Source organism: Branchiostoma floridae, chromosome 1, assembly GCF_000003815.2.
Source record: "Branchiostoma floridae strain S238N-H82 chromosome 1, Bfl_VNyyK, whole genome shotgun sequence".
Classification (NCBI taxonomy): domain Eukaryota; kingdom Metazoa; phylum Chordata; class Leptocardii; order Amphioxiformes; family Branchiostomatidae; genus Branchiostoma; species Branchiostoma floridae.
Window position 1 is genome coordinate 25,444,110 of NC_049979.1, and position 24,051 is coordinate 25,468,160.

The 24,051-nt window shown below is 39.6% G+C and overlaps 1 protein-coding gene and 1 long non-coding RNA gene across 4 annotated transcripts in view; one reads left to right on the forward strand and one right to left on the reverse strand.

Moving 5' to 3' along the window:
* LOC118430299 (CLK4-associating serine/arginine rich protein-like) overlaps positions 1-24,051 on the forward strand; it is a 52,079-nt gene that overhangs the window by 3,865 nt on the left and 24,163 nt on the right. For 2 of the 3 annotated variants that reach the window (XR_004832839.1, XM_035841045.1), the window contains exons 1-9: positions 874-968; positions 8,518-8,686; positions 9,361-9,458; positions 10,401-10,499; positions 11,431-11,513; positions 11,726-11,816; positions 15,765-15,922; positions 16,960-17,056; positions 18,317-18,395. Coding sequence is in view for 2 of the 3 variants with exons in the window: in XM_035841045.1 (XP_035696938.1) it covers positions 8,588-8,686; positions 9,361-9,458; positions 10,401-10,499; positions 11,431-11,513; positions 11,726-11,816; positions 15,765-15,922; positions 16,960-17,056; positions 18,317-18,395 (804 nt within the window). In the remaining variant the exon portion in view is untranslated. Of the gene's footprint in view, positions 1-873; positions 969-8,517; positions 8,687-9,360; positions 9,459-10,400; positions 10,500-11,430; positions 11,514-11,725; positions 11,817-15,764; positions 15,923-16,959; positions 17,057-18,316; positions 18,396-24,051 lie in introns of those variants that run through there. The other variant, XM_035841055.1, reaches the window with a different exon arrangement.
* On the reverse strand, positions 5,656-8,357 carry LOC118430314. Its single transcript, XR_004832840.1, has 2 exons — positions 8,047-8,357; positions 5,656-7,434 (listed from the first exon to the last, which is right to left on the reverse strand). It is a non-coding gene; the product is annotated as an uncharacterized LOC118430314 (long non-coding RNA).

The following is a 24,051-nucleotide window of genomic DNA, read 5'->3' on the forward strand; positions in this document are numbered from 1 at the left end:
ATGAACCCCAAAAAGGCCCCAGAGAGCCTGCTATGGAGGCTAAGGTCACCCTTCCTTTCGATATTTCCTCTTGTTTCTTGTTGTCTTTCCTCTGCTTGGTTCTGTTGCTCGACTTTGCCTGAATGTCCATTCAGGGTAAAAGTGACACTAGACTGATATCACTTACCAAGTTGGCAACTACACGCATAACTTTAACTTCCATAATGGTACAACTATCCAACTATAGCTTCACTTCAATAGTTATATGTCATCCATAAAATTTCCTTGCTGTGGCCTTTAAGTTGGAATTCTGACTTTCGTAACAGCTTGCAGCACCTTTTGAAGGTTTCAAAAACTGTGTAGTTCAATGGCCGGAGAAAAAAAATGTGTATGACCCATTCTTACATAAACTGCATGTAACAAATATGAAATTCCATCATCTAATAAAGAGTATAGCCTTTCTTATCAATTATTAATTCTTATTAATTACTCATTATGCAATAAGGTTCTAGTTAGCAGCATGATTTTTATAAATTCACTACTTCCCAAACTACACATTTTGCAAATGCTATGAATAATAATAACTGTAATAATTATAATATGAACTGTAATTACTAAAATCGATTCTGTTAATTAAGTCTTAATACCTTTACGTCATATGTTGTGATTTATCACTTAGATATTATACGATTCTGCATAGATTCTGCAAATTATGTCCTGATTTGCATAATTCATAATTTGATGGGTATGAAATTCCTTCAGCACCAATAAAGTAACGTTTTGGTCTATAAACTATTTAAGAGATTTATGAAGTCTGTGTTTCAAACATCTTCAAATTGTGTGCAATTTTTACATTGAATGGTTAACACGTTTTATATTTATTACAATTTATATGGCATATAACTTTCTGTCAGTCGATATGCAAATGAGCATCCCGTGACGTCACGTGCAGTGCAGGGAGAACCAATATGGCGGACTCCGGGTGAGAGGTTAGTGGCTCCTATGTAACTTTGCGCCTATTTTTCTCTCAGTTTGGCCACAATGTAACCTCTCGTGTATGCATGGATAGCTGTGCATTTTAGGAATCTGTGAACATATATGAGGCATTATTAGTAACTTACGTAAAAGGTACTTAGACGCTGCTATCTCTGCTCTGCAAAAACGCATCGTGCTAGGGTGGGGAGGGGGGCGTTTCCCACTATTGATTGTGAAGGTCTTGCCTGGCGGGCATATATCCTACAATGTCATGAGCCAGGCTTAGAATTCAATAACCACGTACACGTAAGCTGGCGCTGTCTTTCTAGCTTTACATGTAAATTATGATTTGGTATGGACGATCTTCAATATCCCCCCTTACACAAATTATCAGTTTTGAGAAATTGAAGCAGATTTTGGGTTTGATTCCCCAAAACACGGATATGGGCCTCTAAATTATTCAAAGGAATCAGGATGTTTGGGGAAACAGAAGATTTTATTACATACTTCCCCAAAGTATTGAGTAAGAGTATTGATGTAAGAGTATTTCTTTTGTTTTGTCACGAAATCCCTTTTTTTCGTGGTGTCTGCCAATTATATTACAAGATGTCAGCAGCATGACATTTGTGGCATATTATCGGGGCATTTGGCCCAGAATCCAAAGATTTGAATCCTCCGACATACTCCAATGTTGTACCCTTGGTATATGCACCTTACAACAATTTCGTCACTTCACTTGCATGAAACTGATTACTAGTAAATACTAGTACCTATCTTTGGTTACAAATGACCTCAACCTCGATGTGACAGGCATCATAGTCTGCATTGTCTGAGCAGGGTGAATATAATTAGGAGGCTGGCATGAGACAGCACTTCAGTTTTTATTACTTTGTCCTGCCATGGACACAGATTAAAGTATGCACCCCGCTTTTCCACTAAAAATCATCCAGGGAAAAGAAAAAAATGGTACTATAAGATATGTGTAGTCACTTAGTTACATTGTGCATGCAAACTTTGCGTGTTGCTACGATAAACTTAAGTTTCCTGTCTAAAATTCTTTTTACAATAATGATGAATCAATGATTTTTTAATATTGAAAAGGAAAGGGACCGGCATCATTTAGACTTACAACTTGTGAAGCAAGAAATTTGTTAGAAGTAAGTAACACCGAGTGTAAAACAAGCGGCGGATTTACATCTTTTAATGTAGAACTAGAAGCCAGTTGAATGCACATCAGTTAGGCATTGGATAACTTTGTGACTATTGTATGGAATTGAGTGACTTTGCTTATCTGCACGACGAAAAGAAAAAGAAAATTGACAAATTGACTGAAAATGCTTGTTAAAATCGGTATACGCGGTACAATACTACAGCCTGTGTAAAGGTGCAGCAGAGAGATGCCCAGATAGTTCTTGCAGTCACTTCTCTCTCCCTTGTTCTTATGTAGAGAGGGTGACAATCTAAGAATCTGTCATTTCGGTGGGACCGCACCTTCCTTCTAGCACTGACAGAGAAGTTCTTGTAGCGGGAACAGTAGGACGTCAATCTTGCAGTGTTTGAGTAGGTCAGGTAGGATTCCATCACTGCATGGTACCTTTTCTGTGCATTGTGGTCAAGCTGTCCATGACTTTGTTGAGCTGTCCAAGGTTGGCTGTATCTCAAGTTCATCCATGGCTGGCAGACATATGATGGCATCGAGGGAGCTGTTTTGCCTTGATTAGATCGGAGTCTCCATATCTGTTTGTGGTTGTCCTTGATTACGCACTGAGGATGGCTATAGTGGGTAGGGAGGAAGAACTTGGTCTGCAAGTGGAGAGGAGGAGATGTAGAAGGATTGGCCCAAAGGTAGTGACTGACTTGGATTTCGCTTACGATATAGCGCTGCTATCAGCGGCAATCCAACAAGCTCAGGAGCTAGACCGGATGGACTCGACTTAAACAAGTAAGGAAGATCGGAGTAGTGTTCCACCAATCTCTAGCTCGCTTGTTGTCAGTGGTTTCTTCCCCAGTGATGTCTTTCTCTGATTTGGTCCAAGTGCCCTCATAATGATGTCTTTCATTTCTGTGTTTCATGCATCTAATGGATGTCTTTGCTGAGCTTGGTCTATCATTTGTTGGCACATTGCCGATCCGTCTGTTTGAGTTTATTCCTTGCAGCTCTGATGACATGGATCCCGCTGGCTAGGTGTTATAACTTATACTCTACAAGGGCAGTACGTTTGGCCTCTATCATGGGAGCCATCTCAGTTGACTTGACATCAAACCAGTCTTGTGACTTTGTAGTCTTTGTTCCAAAGGTAGCCATGCCTGTATGATGGGCTGTGTCTTGCAGCTCAGTCAATTTCTTTATTGCAAAGTGCAAACACTAGAAGTGGAGACTGGAAGGCTGCAGACTTCATTCTGGAAGGTGACAGTAAACTGCTATTCTGCAGATACAGTATCAATGCGCGGCTTTCCCAACTGTCTTGTGGTTGTTTACTGCATTTCCATTTGGAACTGGGAATGTTCCTGATGGTAGCTGTGATATTCTCATAGAACTCTAGTCTCTTCCTTTGTTTCTGGTGTAGCAGCAAGCGTTGGGGCGTATATGCAGCTGTCTATGACCCATGGTATGATGTTGAAGCAGTAATATCCAAGCAGATCCTACAGTAGCATAAGATAGTATCAAAAGCTGTTAGAGGAGTGAAGTTGGCCTAAGAGTGTGCATTGGCTCCCTTTGGCCAGCTGTACTTCTTAGTCAGCTTTGATACTATCTTATGTCACTCACGGGGGACAATCTACGTCATAGGTTGCAAAGACGTTTTCGACCGTCCGGAGGGACAATTTCGATGGTCGCGGAGATTGATTCGACGGTTGCAAAGGCAAATTCGACAGTTACACAGAAAAATTCGACGGTTACACAGACAAATTCGACGGTTACACAGAAAAATTCGACGGTTACACAGAAAAATTCGACGGTTACACGAAAAAATTCGACGGTTACACAGACAAATTCGGTTTGCGGGGACAAATTCGACGGTCGGGGAGAAAACTCCGGTACTGAAGGGCCGTCCAGTGAGCGTTTTGCGAGGTAGGTCGTCCACAATTTCTTCTTCTAACGTCATCTAAGGGAGGTTTTGTGTAACCTAGCCTAGCCTATCAGGTGGCAGAGTATCTCTGGATCATCGGAAGCCAAAAGTTATCATCTTTTCATGAAATTGAGTCGAGATAGAGGGAGCGCCGTTGTGAATGACGACTTCCAATAGCAAAGTTACCGATGTCAACAGTTGACAAATACCGTATTTTGAGCGATTAAAATTAATATCGTCGACGAAATCCATATCGTCTAGCCACCGGGAGGTTCTTATCCACGAAATGAGACCATGGAAGTATTGTTACTACCCACATAGGGCGAAAATCAGAAGAGATAAGTTTTAGCGCTACCCCCCTCCCCCATTTGTCGACACGTACCACGTGTGGGAGATTTATATTTTTTATATACTCAGGCGACAGTGTGATATTCGTACTATGAGTGCATCTGCCCTGTCACCATTGCTATGGCTTTCTTGAAGGACTGACCGAATAGTCCATGCTTTAAAACTTCAAGGTGGATTGTTGTATCACTTGACCGCCCGGCCCCCCCTCCCACATTTTCCCTCCAGATGATGTTACAAAGTTTAGTAGCAAGACCACACATGGTTAGCATCTTTGTAATATTGGCTGATCTTTGTAATGCTGTGTACTATTCCTTGTATAACGTTAATGGTTTTATGTAAATCAGGTAATAAGGTATGATGTTTATAGGTTATGTTTTCAATGTTTACTTTTTGGTGTATTTCCAGACAAAGACTGACTTTTTTTTTAAATTCACATTTCAGCCATGGAGTTTGACGGCTAGAACAGGCTCGTGCCCGTACAAGCTGAAGATGGAGAGCAGCAGCCTGTTCCAGCCGTCAACTCAAGTACCAAAGATGGTCAGGAGTCATCTTCCTCACCATCTCAGTCCTCTGCTGTTGAGCAAGAAGGAGCTGACGCTACCACGCAAGGACTTTGTGTATGGCCGAGACTTTCATGACCATCTGGCCAGTCACAACAAGGAGAAGAAGCATGTGTGCACTGTCTGTGGCAACAGGTACGCAAGAAGGTCCAGTCTCCTACAGCACAGGAGACTGCATGACCCAGATGGACCCAAATGCCACACATGTGAGAACTTCTTCCCAACAGACGCCAGACTGAAAGAACACCAGGTTGTCCACTCTGGAGAAACTCAGCATGTGTGTGATGTATGCCAGAAGAAGTTCAAGTACAAAAGGGGCTTGATCACTCACATGAGACACTTGCATCCACAAGGGGATGAAAGACCAGCAAAGCAAAGAGCTGAAAGCTCATACACCTATCCACACTTAGAACAGTCTAGTTTTACTTTTAGCTCATAAGTTGTTTGTTTTCATGTTGTTCTAACATTTCAACAGCTACTCACATGGGGAGCTATGAGAATGTTGACTTTGCATTTATCTTGTAATATTACCTATAATGACTTTATTCAATTTGGTGTATATAACTGGTAGGGATATTCATGTTGAAGAGTTTATCACTTTTTGGCAGCTCCACATGGAAAGATTTCAAAACGTATACAACACTATGTGACATGTTAAATCCAAGATTAAACCTACTACCAATGATGGAAAATTCAGGTCATTGAATAGCATGGAGAATCCAATATTCATACAGTTGAACACTGACTTTATTCTGGAACATTATCAAACATATAACTTCATGCCCACTAAAAGAAAAATGGAAAAAGGCTTTCACTGTTAGTACAGTATCATTCTGCAGTTTAAATTATCCAAACATTCATATCACATATTACCATTGGCATCATGCTATGATATAAATACATGTGACTGCATTACAATTATGCAAAATAGTGGGCATTTCTTGTTGCTTTAGTATATAGGGTTGTTAGACATGTAACTTCTGTTGTAAGGTTTACCATTTGTATTTACATTGCGACAAATAGGGAAACAGACCCTATAGATGTCCACTGTACATGTACAGGATACCACTAAATCTTCAAATGCAGTGGATTTGTAATCAACCGTACTCCGAATAACAGTACTGGTGGAGTTTAACCAAACCTACTCAGGAAAACAGAAAAAGGCTTTCAATGTCAGTACACTATGATTTCTGCAGTTTAAATTATCCTCACATTCATATCACATACTAATCGATGCTATGAGAAATACTGCCTTACCATTACAATGCTGTAAAAGAGGGGGCACTGTCATTTGTTGCTGTTTTCAAAGTATATATTAGGGTTGTTGGACATGTAACTTGTGTTTGAGCTGGTATTTCTTGTTCTCCAAAGCAACAGTTTTTAATGTTTTTACATATATAAGGTTTACCATTTGTATTTACAATGTGACAATTATAAGGAAACAGACCTAAAGTTGTCACTGCACATGACATTGTAGAGTATACCACTAAATCTTCAAATGCAGTGGATTTGTATTTTGCAATCAACCCTACTCAGGAAAACAATTGAGTTTAACAAAACCTACTCAGGAAAACACAGAATTTGTAACGAAACAGAATAAATTTTGTGATCAATAACATTGTTTTGTATTGTTCTATTAAATTCCTGAGGGAATGTCAGATGATCAGCACAAGGAAAGGTAGTAAGACTGGTCTATTCCTTAGTTGGTAATGAGTGTACATGTAATTGGTATCTAAACACAGAATCCTTCCTAATAACATAGCCTTGTAACCAAATAAAATGCAAATCATTTACGATAACGAAGGGGCTTAAGAAATATGTCCTTTTGATTTCGTTATTAGAATGATGATACATTTCTAAGTTACTTACATCACATAAAATTTCAGATATTCATTCCATTCTACAAAGATTTGAGATATAAGCTCTGAAGTTCCACAGCAAATGAAACTATTCAAACATTCCAGTTATACTGCACATTGCTAAGTGATAACACTCAGAGTAAAACACCATAGGAAAAGAAAAAATAAACAGTAGTATGGATATCAGGTCCTAAATTTCGATTCCAGCTCTTGTTGATGGTAGCATCTTGCTGTCATCAATACGATGATGCTGTCAAACTCCATGTGTTCCTTTTGCAGCAAATGCCTGAAATGGACTTGCACTGTTTTCCTCAAAGGTGGTGTATTCTTCTTCATCTGTTTGCCATTCATCTACAAAGTACTTTGAGGTTTGCTGTATGTTTTCCTACTACCCTCTTCATAAGGACGGTTCTTACCCCATTTTAATATCCTTCTCGGAGCAGATGACACAGATCTGCATCTCTTTTCTCCCTGGCAAAGAGGACTCCTTGCCTAGATCTTGAAACATGGCATCTTCTTCATCTGTATGCCATTCAGCCCCATCAGATGCAGGGGCACCTTGAACTTTGGCCTTTAGCTTTGTTTTCACTTTGCCTCTACCACCCTTGCGGGGATAGAGAGTTAATCTGAGCCGACGAGGCATTTCTGAAAAAAAAAGGAAATTTGACAAATCAGATGCTGTTGTTATCTGGAGGGAAAATGTGGGAGGGGGGCGGTACAGTGATACAAAGTTTGTATCCTGAGAAAGTTTTAAAGCATGGACTATTCGGTCAGTCCTTCAAGAAAGCCATAGCAATGGTGACAGGGCAGATGCACTCATAGTACGAATATCACACTGTCGCCTGAGTATATAAAAAATATAAATCTCCCACACGTGGTACGTGTCGACAAATGGGGGAGGGGGGTAGCGCTAAAACTTATCTCTTCTGATTTTCGCCCTATGTGGGTAGTAACAATACTTCCATGGTCTCATTTCGTGGATAAGAACCTCCCGGTGGCTAGACGATATGGATTTCGTCGACGATATTAATTTTAATCGCTCAAAATACGGTATTTGTCAACTGTTGACATCGGTAACTTTGCTATTGGAAGTCGTCATTCACAACGGCGCTCCCTCTATCTCGACTCAATTTCATGAAAAGATGATAACTTTTGGCTTCCGATGATCCAGAGATACTCTGCCACCTGATAGGCTAGGCTAGGTTACACAAAACCTCCCTTAGATGACGTTAGAAGAAGAAATTGTGGACGACCTACCTCGCAAAACGCTCACTGGACGGCCCTTCAGTACCGGAGTTTTCTCCCCGACCGTCGAATTTGTCTCCGCAAACCGAATTTGTCTGTGTAACCGTCGAATTTTTTCGTGTAACCGTCGAATTTTTCTGTGTAACCGTCGAATTTTTCTGTGTAACCGTCGAATTTGTCTGTGTAACCGTCGAATTTTTCTGTGTAACTGTCGAATTTGCCTTTGCAACCGTCGAATCAATCTCCGCGACCATCGAAATTGTCCCTCCGGACGGTCGAAAACGTCTTTGCAACCTATGACGTAGATTGTCCCCCGTGTCACTGGTAAATCTGCCTGGAGTTTAATTCAAAAGAGCTTAGGAAGAGGATATTTTGCACAGAACTTTTAAAACAACCTGTTTCTATCATGAATTATACTAGTTATGTATTCCTCTACTCAAGTTTGGAGATGTTTGTATATTTTTTTACATATGTGTTTTTCAGATAAACGTCTGCCTAAAAAACGAGGTAATTCATTTATTGTGATAAAAAGACCGACAAGTTGAAGGTCAGGATGTGGCACGAGGCCAGGCGGCAGGAAAAGAAGCTACGGGGGATGATGGTGGATTACAGGAAGCGCGCAGAACGGAGGAGGGAGTACTACGAAAAGATCGTAAGTTCAGGATTTTATCTGGTGATGTTTTGTAATGCTTTTCAACAGTGTAAAGATAAATTGGTGCTGAAGAAAGTGTAGTTCATGATGATTTTGATAGGTGTCACTTCAGGTTGTTGTTATGTCTGATTAGAATGTTGGTTGTACATGGCTCAAAATACCATCTTTAGTGCAGGTAAAATTGGAGGTATTTTTGGTGTCTACCTGTACCTAACCTGCACTGGTCCAAGTATTTGGTTTTATACATGATTATCCTATGATGTAGGTGTATGTGGAATGTTATTAGCTGCATTGACTGTTACCACCTATAAAGTATAAAAGAAAAAATAGCAATGATTACTAAACAAAAACAATTTTTAGTACGATCCATACTTCCTAAATTCTGAGTGGTGTAGGTAAATTTTGTCTGGTGCAGGTAAAAAATGTAGGTATGCAGAAAAAAGTATTTCGAGGCCTGTTGTAGTATGTATGTACGGCCGGTGAGGCTATGGGACTGGTGATGAGGTGAGTGAGGTGAGGTGAGTATGTATAAATCTGAGTGTATAGGGCGAGTCTAATAGTCTTCTGTGCAAGTAGTATGACAACAGGCTACATGTATCGGGTATGCATGTACAGAATTGCAATGACAGTGTTTTCAAATATTGATATCATTCATACTTTTTTTTCTGACTTAGAAAATGGACCCGACCCAGTTCCTACGTGTGTATGGTCAGCACCACAAGATCAACCTAGATCCAGCCGTTTCATTCGCAGCAGAGGGACCGGGAACCATGTAGGTCTTTTACTGGAAATCTTGAAATGTTTGCGGTAGTTTCATTTTTTGCAGTTTTCGCTGCAACCACTTACCGTAAAATCATGACACAGTGTTTTGTATTTCATCTTTACCTCAAAATTGTTTTAACTTGAAACGTTTTAAGTCCTTGCAAATATATATGAATTTATGATATAATGTTTTCGTGTACAACATTTCTTATATTCTGTGCGGTTTTGTAACTTGCAGTAGATAAGTCACAAAAATTGGTAGACATTGTATAAAAGTCCTTGGTTTATGCAAAATTTGGAATGTATCTAGTTCAAGATGTGTTCAATATTGGTGCGCACTTTATTTGAGTTTTTCCGTTTTCCGTTTCAGTCCCACAGCTTGTCTGAGAATAGCCTTGATTTGTGGGGTGCATATTTTAATTTTGTTGCATAATCAAGAAAATATGGCAATGTATCTATGTATGTATGTGGAACATTATGGTTCCTTCAAATCTTTGTGTGGAAAAGCAAATTGTGCAATTAGAATGTTTGAACAGGGCGCGAAATTCATTTTTTGGACTAGGTGCACCGGTGCACCCAGCTTAAAAAATTGGGTGCACCAAAACATTTTTGGGCACACCACTTAAATTTAAGTAATAACCTAATAATAAAACTTAGTTAAAAGCTATCAAATTCTTAAACAAGTACTATGACAGACATTTTTATTATCTTTCTAACGCTTAGATGTCAAGAACATGATCTAAAAAATCAGATGTATACTTGGTATAGTATACTTTGATATCTTTACATACGTAAACATAAGAAAATATTTGGGTGCACCCACAGAAAATAATTGGGTGCACAGCTCCAATTTTGGGTGCACCTGGATGCACATGCACCCAGTATTTCGAGCCCTGTTGAAGGTATGTAGGAAAAAGTATTATGAACTCTGTATAATGTCCTGTTTTCCCAGGATGCCTTGGCAGGGTGATAATGAGAACATGGTGGACAGGTTTGATGTCAGGGCTCATCTGGACTTCATACCTGAATATAAAGGAGAAAACTCGGACTGGTAAGTCATCTATTCTACAGGTAAATCAGTGCTCAAAATACCCACTTGCCCACTAGCAAATGCAACCTGATTTTGCTTGGCACAACTTAATTTTAAACCCAGGTTGCATAGTGATCAACCTGGAATATTGCAGTTGGAACACTGCTTTTCTTCCCACTTACGTGCTGCATAAGCTTTTGTATCTTTTTTTTTTGGATAACATAAAACACATAGTTACATGTAACTGATAGAAAAAATAATGGATAAGAAGCTAATTTGAAGAAAGTAACAACTTGTAAGTGGGCAACCTTAAATGATGATAAGGCAACCTGACTTTTGACTAAAGTTGCAGCTTGGGCAACTTAAAAAAGTATTTCGGGTATTTCTGGCACTTACAGTTTTAAGCCTCACCAATCTTATTTCATTATCCTTAGGTGTAGAAAAATAGTGCTTTATTTGTTGTGGTATCAACAGTGAAAACAGTGATGGGAAAGTATGTACTTTGTTGCATACTAAGGGTCAAACCTCATAACAAAACCGTTATTTCTTGCTCGATCGTTCTGAAAATATTGGACCTGAAAAAAAATCAGTGGACCGGAACGCCTTGATGGATTGTATTGATATTCTGTATGTGAGTAGGTCTTGATGAGACCTGAAAACGATTAGATTTTGAGCCCCCTAGTAGCCTGTTATGGTAGTGCAGTGGAACTTCCTGTTTTGATAACTTGAGTTCTGAACATGCTGCGGCTATGAAGTTTGAGTGGTAGACAGCTCTTGATGCAGAGAGTTAGTGGTATAGGTTTGGGCTTGTCTTGTAGATGTGGTCAGTTGTACAGTTTGACCATATAATGATAATAGAATTACATGGTATATCAATTTAACCCAGGCTGGGGACTTTTGAAGTCTTCAACAATTACATATGTTTTGAAAACTGTTTTGCTCTTTCTTGAAGGAAAACTTCAGAGGAATACAAGGAAGAACAGAAAGCTAACTATGAGAGATACAGAACTATGGTGCTTAAGGAGGTACAAGGATGTAAGTATGCCTTTACAGTTTACAGTAAGATCCAGAATACCAAATGAAATGATATCACTATTAATATATATGTATATAGCTCACAATAGGATGGGCAGGTGTTTCAAGACAGAGAAATACATGTTTACATGTACCCTGCCAGTGAACCCTGCAGTTTGACACCTGTTCTCTAGAGGTCCCCATTAACTTGTTTTCATGTGCCACAAACCCAGTAACAGAAGAGCAAGTCCTCCAGCAAATCTATATTGAAGAAACGTATGGAGAGATTCCCAAGTTTGGAACAACAGAAGAAGAGAAAAACAAGTAAGTGTTGTAATTTTTTTATTGTAATTATATTCAAAGGCATTTTATAAAAAGCAATGTAGCGGCTAGACAGCAGTGCATGACTCAGTGAATAATTGGTGTAATGTACTTTGATATTTCGTATGAAAATCAGATTTTGCATAATGAACCAATTTTGTTTAGCTGGTAATGAGAAGGTCAGCTCTGTTTTGGCCTTAAGTTTCTATTTTCATGTGCCACTATCATTGAAATGAGCGTCTTCAATCCTAGTTTTTAAAATGACAAGCTTTTAAAAGGTAGTGCAATACTAAACTTCCTTCCAACACTTAAGTGTACACAGATCAAATGATAGATCCTGAAGAAGGTAACAGTGGTCGTTGAAAAGTGTACTTATACCTGCACCATTCAGAATTTAGGAAGTAAATGATCATGCTAAACACCATTGCCATTATTTCTCTTATACTATAGTATACTTCATAGGTGGTAACAGTCAATGCAGCTAGTTTATATATATATATAAACCCAGTACATAGACCAGTGCAAGTTTGGTGCAGTACAACCTGCACAGCTTTGAATTAACCTGTACTAACCTGCATAGGCAGGTGGTATTTGGAGCCCTGTAAACATTAGAAAGAGAGTTAAGGTTCTTCCATGGACTACTAAGCTGCGACCAGAAGGGTTGTGCTGGTCAACATTAGAGCTTTCTCTGCTTCACTTAAAGAAAGACAACAAAATTCTTTCTGGTTTAGATATGTGTCCTAGTACACATGTGCTAAATATTTTCATTTAATCATTGCTACAATGTCTCACGAAACATTACAGAGACATTCAGTTCATTTGTTATGTACCTGAAATATATGCTGCAATGTCCTTGCAGATTTCATGGCATAGTGACCACCATTACAGACCTGCATAGCTCTGCTCACAGCTCTGGCTCTGTCCTTACCCATGCCTTTCTCCTCTCTCACTTACTGATATTCAGATGGATGTCAAACAGAAGGAAAAGGATGTTGAATTTAGTGGACATTGATAAAAAGTATCATAGTTGATGGTTATAACCCAAAACATGAGTTATACGTCTACATTTTTTGTACCCTGATTTGTTTAAGGACCCTTAGTTTCTTGATTCAAGTTATTCTTCCCAAAAGTTTGGATCATATTTAGCAGTCTTGTGTATACAAAAGGTATTTAACCTGTGAAAACTCTCTCACCTGAAAAGGGTGTAAGTTCTTGCATCCAGATTATATTTTATGGTACCCGGGCATCTGATTTGCAGTGAAGAGGGGATAACAAGATGGCCTGAAGCCGCCTTTTGCTCACTAATTGTGACCTACATGTAGGTGCCTATTAGTATTACCACGGCCAGTTCAGTCTTGGTGACTAGAATTTAAGAACTAAAGTAACATTTTCCTTTATTTTTCCTCTTTTAATAATAAGTTTATTATTTGCAAGTTCTTGCCCGAGGGCTAATTGCAACATGAAGCATACAGAAGATATAGTAAACATACATAAAGTAATTTGGTATAGATAACAATGGTGACAAGTGTAAATAAGTGACTATTCTAACAATGATATTTACTGCTGAGAGCTACAATCTACGCATTTGGGGTTTGATTTCTTTTCTGGAAGCAGTGGAAGACGAAGTACCCCACTTTTTCTATGATGAGTGGGTTATGTGACGTCAACAGCTTTATAGTTTTGTTTTCGTCGGTAAGCGTTTCGAAATTTTTGTGTGTTTTGCAAACCTCTTCAAATAACTCCTTTCTTTCCTGGTCATTGGAGAGGCAGTTAGAGAAAAAATGTATTTCGTCTTCCACCGGTTTTGCAATACAATGATTACAGGTTCTTTCGCCCACAGGTAGCTTTTTGTACCGCCCTCTCTCAATTTCAAGGGGGTGAGCGCTAATTCTAAGTTTGCACATTGCCGATCTGACTTCGAAATTATCTAGTGACGTTAAATAAGTTTCCATTGAGTATCCCTTCTTTAGTTTCTTAAAGAATCTTAACTTACCATTATCTATAGATAGTCTATGAGAAAATGTCTGGATATATATATCTTCCAACCTTTTTCTTAACAATGTACATATATGCTTGTTGCCTAACCGTGAATACGTAGAGTTCCATAGGAAAGAGTAACCAGTATTGTCTAGAATTTCCTTTACGTGTTGTGACCAGCATTTCTTACGGCTGTTACTCGGTATAGATTGCTGACAGAGTAAAGCGTCTACTTGTAAGGGATGTGTTGAGAAGTCCAACTGTTTGAGGCGTAGCCAGTACTTAACTGTACGCATGGATATGTCTAATTTCATGATGTGTTTATAGTTACAACCTTTTTATATAAGAGTACATATTTCAGTCTATTTATAGTCCTCAAATACATTCACATTGTTGCTATAAGACCTTCTTGTTACATAGTTCACCATTGGTTCATAATAGTCATTTGATAATCAATGAAAAACAAAAACACATTCTTCTAATGGTTTAGGTTGTGTGGTGTCATCTAACCATGTGATATAAAGTGGAGTATAAAGCCGATGTGTTACAATAAAGGCAGAGGCATATGAATCAGCTGTTATTTTACTGTCTTTGAAATGACGTTGCATCTTGAGCAAATATTGAACATTGAAATGAGATCGAATAGAAGCATGCTGTAGTCTTATTCTCGAAACTTTCTTCTCAAAACTTTCCCATGTTTTGTCAGCCTCCTTGATCAGTATATACATGTAAGTTATGGTCAGTTAATTGTGATCTACGACACCTCAGAACCGATCAGAAGTTTGTCTCAATGAAACGAGGGTGCAACTGAACTCTGTTGAAGAGAAGGTTCTGTAGAAGTCATCTGGGTAAGGACATTTGGGTGGCAATTTCTACCGTAATTTGCACTGTTGCCACCGTGTCACCTGAAAAATTCTGTGTCTTGTGAAGGTTTTAATAAGTTTGACACTGGTGCCACGAGAGAGCCATTAAAGTTAATGGACACACTGATGAGTTTGCTGTGACTTTGACCTCCAGGCATTGGCTTGATGATGATGCATGTCACCAGGAGAGCAGCATCTTTATCCACAAGCTGTTTGTTTTGATTCCACAAAACCAAGGCCTGGACTTCAGCCGTCTTGTAGACCTGTTTATGTCACTGGATGGAAAAAGAGCCATAATTCTGACACCAAAAGTTCCAAGAGCACATGTCAAGCATTGATAGGGAAGAAAAAGATGTATCCCAATGCTAGCGGTTTGTGATAAGTCCATATCTTCCACTTTGCCTTGCGACTTTGGGGTCAGATCATTAGGTTATATGAATACATGGGCACCACTGGGTCTAGAGGATTCAGATTAGTTCAACTGTAATATTCAAGGTACAGGACTGTTGGTTTTGTTTCACGTTTGGTTTTGTTTCAAATGTGTTTGTAAAAGTTTTCAGTTTTTATTCCTTTCTGAGGTTTGGTAGTACTAATTTATTAATTGTTAAATCTCAAATGGGAAACACTCTAACCACATATAAGAAAGAAAAAAGAAAGAAGACTCAAAGTGGTGTATTGTCAGTGCTCGAAATGCTTTTTCAGATAGGTTGCACTGAGTCAAAAGCCGAAATGCTTTTTTCAAATAGGTTGCACTGAGTCAAAAGCCAAAATGCTTTTTTCAGATAGGTTGCACTGAGTCAAAAGCCAGGCTACCCCTTCAGCATTTCATGTTGTCCCACTTCCAACCTATTGGTCAACTAACTTTCAATGTATTGGTATAATTTTTTTTCACCTTTCCAGCATTGGTAAACGACATGAAAGCAATCCAAGTCTCCTAGTTTTCAGTAGCCTTTATATGGTCATGTAATGTGCAGTGTAATAAGATAATAACATTCAACTTATGACGTAAAATAATGACCAATGCAGTGACTTTTATTGTTTACATTCTACAAAATGATGTCATTCTACAAATTGCTCTTTTGACTGTGTTGTTTATTATTGACTTTGGTAGGCTGGCCAAAGTGAAGGCATCCATTGGCTATACATATGAAGACAGCACCACTGGTGGGGAGGGACAGCCACCTCCAGAGGAGGAGGAGGAGGAGGAGGAAGAAGAGGAGGAGGAGGAGGAAGAGGATAGTGATGGCAGCATCAGTGATACTGACTTAGGTCAGGAAACTGGGGTTTTACTATGAACAGTGATGGCAGCATCAGTGATACTGACTTACAAATGTAGGTCAGGAAACTGGGGTTTTACTATGAACAGTGATGGCAGCATCAGTGATACTGACTTAGGTCAGGAAACTGGAGTTTTACTATGAACAGTGATGGCAGCATCAGTAATACTGACTTAGGTCAGGAAACTGGAGTTTTACTATGAACAGTGATGGCAGCATCAGTAATACTGACTTAGGTCAGGAAACTGGGGTTTTACTATGAACAGTGATGGCAGCATCAGTGATACTGACTTAGGTCAGGAAACTGGGGTTTTACTATGAACAGTGATGGCAGCATCAGTGATACTGACTTAGGTCAGGAAACTGGGGTTTTACTATGAACAGTGATGGCAGCATCAGTGATAGTGACTTAGGTCAGGAAACTGGGGTTTTACTATGATCAGTGATGGCAGCATCAGTGATACTGACTTAGGTCAGGAAACTGGGGTTTTACTATGAACAGTGATGGCAGCATCAGTGATACTGACTTAGGTCAGGAAACTGGGGTTTTACTATGAACAGTGATGGCAGCATCAGTGATACTGACTTAGGTCAGGAAACTGGGGTTTTACTATGAACAGACATTAAAGGAAAGCTAAACTCAAAATTGAAAAGCTGCCTCACTGGACAGATCAGCCGCATGGAAGCACAGTGTGAAGACTATCCGACTGCTGTCTACCCCTATGATAGGGATCCCAGCAGCAGTATAATCAAAAATGGATACGATACGATACGAATATGCCCCAAAGTCAAAGTCTGTCATAGTTTAGAGCTTGTCCAACATTAGAAACTTGTGTGGAGCCCACGGCCACTCCACTGACTTAATATGTTGTAGCTGAGTGGATCTAGACTCAGGTACGTCCACTCAGCCAGGAAAATGACTTCTAGGTTACATCACAAAATCATTATCATCCTATATCATAGTTCATACTAACCTGATGAAGCTATTCATGGCAATATAAATCAGTTTTTACTGTCATTGTTCTCCAGATGTGATAGTGGATCCCAATGAGCTGACCAAAGAGCAGCTGCAAGCGTACAACAAGACGGGCACTCAGTACGGCATCCCGTTTGGGGACTTTGTCAAGTAGGTTCTCTTTGTAGTCCAGTCTTTGTGTTACACCCGAAGTTCCACGCATCATGGCATCCTGAGTCCCGTCCTGCAAACATTGAGGGATGCCATGACAACTGCCGAGAGAGAGAGAGGGTACACTGTCGTTTAGATGCTTCTAGCAGGACTCGAAATACTTTTTTTCTGCATGCTTGCACTGGTGCAGGTAACATTGAAAATTACCTGCACCAGACAAATTTTACCTGCACCACTCTGAATTTAGGAAGTATGGATTATACTAAAATTGTTCAGGAACCATTGCTATTTTTTTCTTGTTACTTTATAGGTGGTAACAGTCAATGCAGCTAATAACAATCCACATACACCTACATTAGAATTTATGTGTTAAACCCAGTACATGGTCCAGTGCAGGTTAGGTGCAGATAGACACCAGAAATACCTGCACAGCTCCAATTTTACTTGCACTAACCTGCATATGCAGGTGGTATTTCGAGCCCTGCTTCTAGTCATTAGTGTGCGTACTACAGCCTAGTTGTTTCCCAAGTTGCTAAAACTTAAATTTGTTTCCCTCGTATTACTGTAGTTACACCAAAACGACGAAATATCACCAGTGGCCTATGGGACTTATGAAAGATGCCGTTACATAGTTACATACTTTTAAGTAAAAGGTATAAGTCAGTTTATAATCGAAAGTGCGCATGTATGTGTGATGTATTATTGGTTGATCTAAATGTCTGTTGGTTAATGTTAAAGTTTTAAGGCCTTAATAAACTTTGACATTTACATGTACCTAGAATGCATCACACTATATATGAGAACACAGATATGCTTGCCCAGAGCTTATACATAGTTGAAAGAAGGAATTATTTGCTTGCTTGATTTGGTTATAGCTTTCTGTCTTCTTCTCAGTATTCTATGCAGTTGAGGCCACCAATGGGCAGTTTCTTTCTGTAGGTTTAAATGGTACTGACTGACACACTGACAATATTGGGGCAATATTGTAGGAATGTTGTAATTGAGCTCTGAAATGGCACCATGATTAAAGAAAAGATGTATTCATTTAGTAGCTTTTCTACACACAAAGAACACTACAAAACAAAGAACAAAGTGCACTTCTAAGCCAATCTAATAAAGAAAGCTAGTACATGTGCAAATGCATGGAATGTAAAATGAGAGATACAATGTATCTCTTCAGAGTGAACAATTTCCAAGTCTACATGTACACAATCTGGGTAGGACGTCAGAAGTCACAGATTTTCTTGGGCTGTTTCCCAGGAACCTGAGAAAAGACAAGGAAGAACAAGACCGCATTCAGCACCAGAAAGAACTGGAGGAAGAAAAGGCTCTCTACTCTGTATGTACTCATTTCTTGTTTTTCTTACATTCTATCAAGCTACATTTATGTCAATATAGATTTGTTTGTCCCAATTCCCAAAGCGCCTTTATTGATGAACTGCGGTGACAATGTGGTGCGATGTGAGGCAGCTCGAAATTTTTTTCCGTCAGCCCAATCCCATTGACGGAAAAAATCCTTCCAAAATTTTTTTCTGTCATTGTGTACAAATTTCCGTCAGTGACTACAATAGTAACCAAACAGATACTCCCATAGCTCCTCCAATAACAGTGCATGCGCCATGCTGCCTCACCAAAAATTGACCAGTGGCGTGCAAGTGATACTCGAGTCGTTCCAAGATTTCATTGGAAAGAAACATGGCAGTGGTAAATCAATATGCGAAGCGACAAAACGGCTTTAATTGGCACATGATATCAGCGAAGATACCAGGAACAATGGGATGGAAGAAATTAAGGCCCTTTAAGCCCCGGTCACAAAGCGCGTACGATTCCTTGCGATGGACTATTCCGCATATCGTACGATGAGCGCAGTACATCGCAAGAAAATCGTAAGCATCGCAAGCCATCGCAACGCATCGGATGGTGTTCAAAATTTTTCCAGTGTCGCACGATTTTTCACTTGTGTCTCTTCTGTATAGCCGTCTGACCGCTTTTGTGCTTCTTTAACCAACAAAATGTGGACATAGCTGTTAAATACCTTCCTATAATATCTTTAACTGTAAAAATAAATTAAAAAAGACCATGACAACAAGAGTATTACAAGCAAAAGTTCAAATCAAGCGTGAGTACTGGTATGGTTATCTCGGCCTGCTTGCCGGCTCTACGTGTCAGGCTCTTTCGAAGGTCGTATCATGATATGCTATCAACAAAAAGATGCCATCATACAAAAATCAAATGATAAGCATTATATCATATATATTTCCGACTCATAGAGCCTGCCTTTATGTTCGAGTTGTCCCCATGGTTATTACGATTATGGTAAACTGACCCAAGACCGACGAGAGCTGAGATTTGATCTAATTATAAACTCACGTGCATGAAGCGATCAAACAATTGCCTGCATCACCTGTGCGGGGCGCGCTGTTCTCTGGTTGCGACTGTGGCAGTTGTGACTGATATATTTCCCCTTTTCGTCAATATCCACAATATCAGGGAAAACTGAAACCATCACAACATGCTAAAAAATCATAAATCTATAACATCATCAGTAGACAAAAATTGCCGTAATGAACTCTGCTATGGGGGCAAATAAAATCTTACGACGATAGCGAAATTTTGAACATGTTCAAAATCCATTTCAGCTCTATTTTTCGCCATACGACGCTCCCCGATTTACTATGATTCACTGCGATTGATGCAGGCACGCTCTTATGACCTCATCGTACGATGCACTACGCGCTTTGTGACCACAACTTTATATACTTAAACCATTGCTTCCGATTCTCCCCCGACTTACGACGCACTGCGCTTATCTTGCGCATCGGAAGGAATCGCAAGGAATCGTACGCGCTTTGTGACCGGGGCTTTCAGGTGCCTTGCTTAAGTGGGCTGTTCATTTTCTGATCAGTCTTAGAAAAGCACACCCAAAAGACACATGAACACATCCCTGACAACAACTGGCCATGAGGTTGTCGCTAGCCTGCATAAAGACATGAAACTGCTATACAGTCAAACCTGTATTAGTGGCCACCTTTGCATAGTGAACGCCTGGCCACTGCGGCCACTTTTTGTTGGTCCCTTGGATTTTTCCCATTGACATAAGCATTAAGAAATAGTCTATAACAGAAACACTGCATATTGCGACTATACAGCGGCCGTATGTCACCCTGCGCCGGGTCCAGAATCGTAGTTTGGGAGGATTTTGAGTCCCAGACCGGTCATTTGAGCAGTAGCGGAAGGTACGCGTGCCTTGAGTGTTGGATCAAGTCTTTGTCGACAAATTTACCAACATTGCACATGACAATATCAATCATTTTCGGTAGATTTGACTTAGATCAGGTCAGTTAATCAGTTGAATTTGAGACGATCGAGGCAGTGTTACTTGGTCAAAAAGTTCAGTGGGTACTGAAGTCACATGTAGCTTATTGCTCGGTCAATCGATCAACATTTTCTCCATAGTGGCCACCTGTCTATAGTGGCCACATTTCTCCAATCTCTTGAGTGGCAGCTATATAGACAGGTTTGACTACATGTATTTGTCTTCTGTTTACATATGGCACGTTACTTAGTCAACTTTCCCAGTGTATTGCCATGCAAATAAAGAATGCCTGCATCCGCCACTGCGCTGGGAGAAGACACCACACAGTTTTTTTTGGCACATAGAAGCCAGGCGGATGTTTGGATATTCTAATGCCATGGTTTATTGGAATTCGGATGTTTCTTTTATATCTTTACCAACAATTTTTGTCCGTCAAGGTTGACGGATTGGTTGTAAAAATTTTCCATCACAAGCAACAAATGTTATGTTTACGGCGTGTGTGTGTATGTGTCTTCATGCTGTATGTGTGAACAGCATAACTTGAGAAGCCTTGGATGGCCATACCTTCCACTGTATTTTGGAGAATCTTAATAAACAAGAGTTCGGAGACCACATATCTGCATGAAATAGTCTGCAGTTCCAGAGCAACCTGCTAGGGGACCCAAACATACACCACGTATTCCTTACATCACAAGCCACCAAAATGTCAAGACCATAGCACATAGGTATAAAGATAAAAAAAAACAGAATTTCTGCTGCAGTACCAAGGTCAAATACCAGGGGGCCCAAAATTGACTTTGACCTTCATGTTCCCAACACTTATCTACATACCAAATATCATCGCAATCCATCCAGAGGTTCTCCAGTTATGCTGACCACAAATGTCCGGAAACACAAACATACACACAGACACACATACACACAGATACACCCAATACTAGATCTTCATTTTTCATGAAGATAGTTCATAAATGGGTTCAGAGTAAAGATGGGTAAACCACCATCTCAATTGTGACAACTCTGACAATCTAGCACATGAAAATTAGCACAGATAATTGGTCAAACTAGTTTTGATAGGTACATGCCCAGGGACCTGAATAATTGTACCTGACCTGAAACATTTTAGGTATACACGTACATGTAGTTACATATCTGTAATATCAATGTATAATGTGTTACAATAGATACAGCTATAGAGATGGAAGAATTTTTGTCCAGAATAGAAATACATGTATGTGTCTTATACAACTTTGTATATATGGAAAGTGGAGAATCTTGAAAGCCAATCCTGTAGCCACTGCTCTAAGCTTGGCCCTCAAGTTACTCAAGGCAAGTCTACACTAAAGCAAATTATACTCTCACAGAGATAGTTAAAGTCAGACAGTTTAACAGTCAAACATAGATTTCACTTATCAAAAAGTACAAAATGTACTTGTACATTTGTAGCTGTTCAGGGACAGAACTGAAACTGTGTTGTGTTACATGCAGTACCAGAATAGAAGAAAAGGGGGCTCTTTTGTCACCTGAGCCCAACTATTAAACCTGGTCATTATCAGGGCCAGTTCTGTTTGTAGCAAAGGCATTCAGTTCAGTTCAGTTCATCCTCATATTCATAAGAGGTGCCACTAATAATATCATATCAGGCATAATCTTTGATATTAGGGGTTTGCTAAACTCATGACCCTGCAAAACCTTTGTCAAGTATTTTCTTCTTTATTCAAAAAACATTATTATACATGACTGTATAGTCTTTCTTCCGAATAGAACTGTACGGTTGCGAATACTCTTCTATTACATGTAGAAGTAAATGTATGGCATTTCTAATGTCATTGTGTTACCAACAGCAAGACAGAATTGTTAAACAAACAATGAAGAAGGCTTTGTCTGAAAAGTACATGCCATGAAATCGAAAAAAGGAGAGCCGATATAGTATTCATTGGTATGAAAAGTGTTGTCATTGTTGTCGTAATTATTAAAACCAAGTTTTTTTTGTAGATATTTCAAAATGAATTGTAGTTTCAGTCTGTTTTATGAATTGACGTGTCTAGGTTCCTTGAAAAATTCATGAAGTTATTGTGAGGGGACAGTGACAGTCAAAACAGTCTGTGTTTTGTCCCTGATGATGCCAGTTTAGATGTACAAACAACCATTAGGCCACACTTATTTAATTCTATGGATGACATCATCTACAGACCAGAAAAATTTATGTGAAGGGCCAAAAATTTAAAGTGGCCCATACATCTGTGCAGATGCGTAGGGGTGGCGCCCATCTCCATTTTCTACTGGCAGCCATCTCCATTTCTACAGCCCTAGGGCCACACATTTGTGCAAGTCACTACAGCAGGGGGATGGTCCGCTGGTAGTGATGTGTGTTTAAATCCCATACTCTTTCCCAAATGCCGAGTACTAAGCAGAGAAATCAGCATGTACCATTTTTCAAGTCTTTGGTATGACTCTGCTGGGGATCGAACTCACAACCTACCGAATTCAAATGCAAACACAATCCATTGCACCGGATTGTCAAAAATGCTGCTAAAATTTCCAAACTACAGGAACTGGTAACACATTAATGTAACCACAAAACATGGTGCAACATGCAAGCAACAAGTCTTTATTTGTTAGAGGTGATGATGAGAGAGGTACAAACATAGCTTTTTATCAAATTACAGCTTAGAATTAATGACAGCGCAGGTGTCATCCATAAAATGCCATCATTTCCAGTGCATTTGTGTTGTAAACTTAGACTGTTAATCTTAGTTAATGTTAGACATGTGCTGTCTTCAAAATGATAAGAGAATAATTTCCATCATCTAAATTTCACCAACTCACACAGGAATTTGCAATACTCAAAATGCTGTTAGACCTAGGCGAGAAAACGTGTCCCCAGTTTGACCGACCCTAGTAAAAACCTGCCCTTAGGTGGACCCCTGGAAAAAAACAGAAAATTCTAGGAGATGAAATGAGAAACAGAATCAGCGTTCAGGGTTTTCTGCGAAGGCAGTTTTGGGCTGTTGCTGTCACAAGAAACTAGTGCTGCAGTATGGCTTTATCATGGGCCTGTAGAGGTTACATGTAGGTACAGGGCTTGGTGGATTCAGAAATACCTGCACAACTTCAGCTGCACTAACCTGAATATACAAGTGGTATTCTGAGCTCTGTCCATCTTTCACAGCTAATTGTTTAACACAAATGATATTCAGAAATTAAGGAATGACAGATTGGTCATTCTTAAAGTTTTTTTTCCAGATTATCATTACTACTAGTAAAAGAAACTTAGAAACTTACCCCCCTTTTGTTCAAAATGTATATTCAAGGTATGTGACCCATGCAAACTGTGGGATGCTAACCGTGATTACTTGGTCCATCATACGATCTTCTCCGGGAATCACGCAAGTTTGATAGCTGCTAAATTACTACTGTCGGTGGTCAGACCTGTTCTTTGGACACTTAGGTGGACCCAATTATTAGGGGACTCCAGCTCCATTTCTAGTAATGGCCAAGCTATTAGCCACTGTAATGATCACCCTCGACTCGGATAATCTTTATTTACCATCAGGAAAAATGGGTATTTTCTTTAGTGCCCTCATGGCGGGTCCGTTAAAGAGGTTTTAAAGCGTGGTGCCCACATCAGTAGCCATGGCGAGCGACTGAGGACTCTCAAATCTATAGGGACACCAAA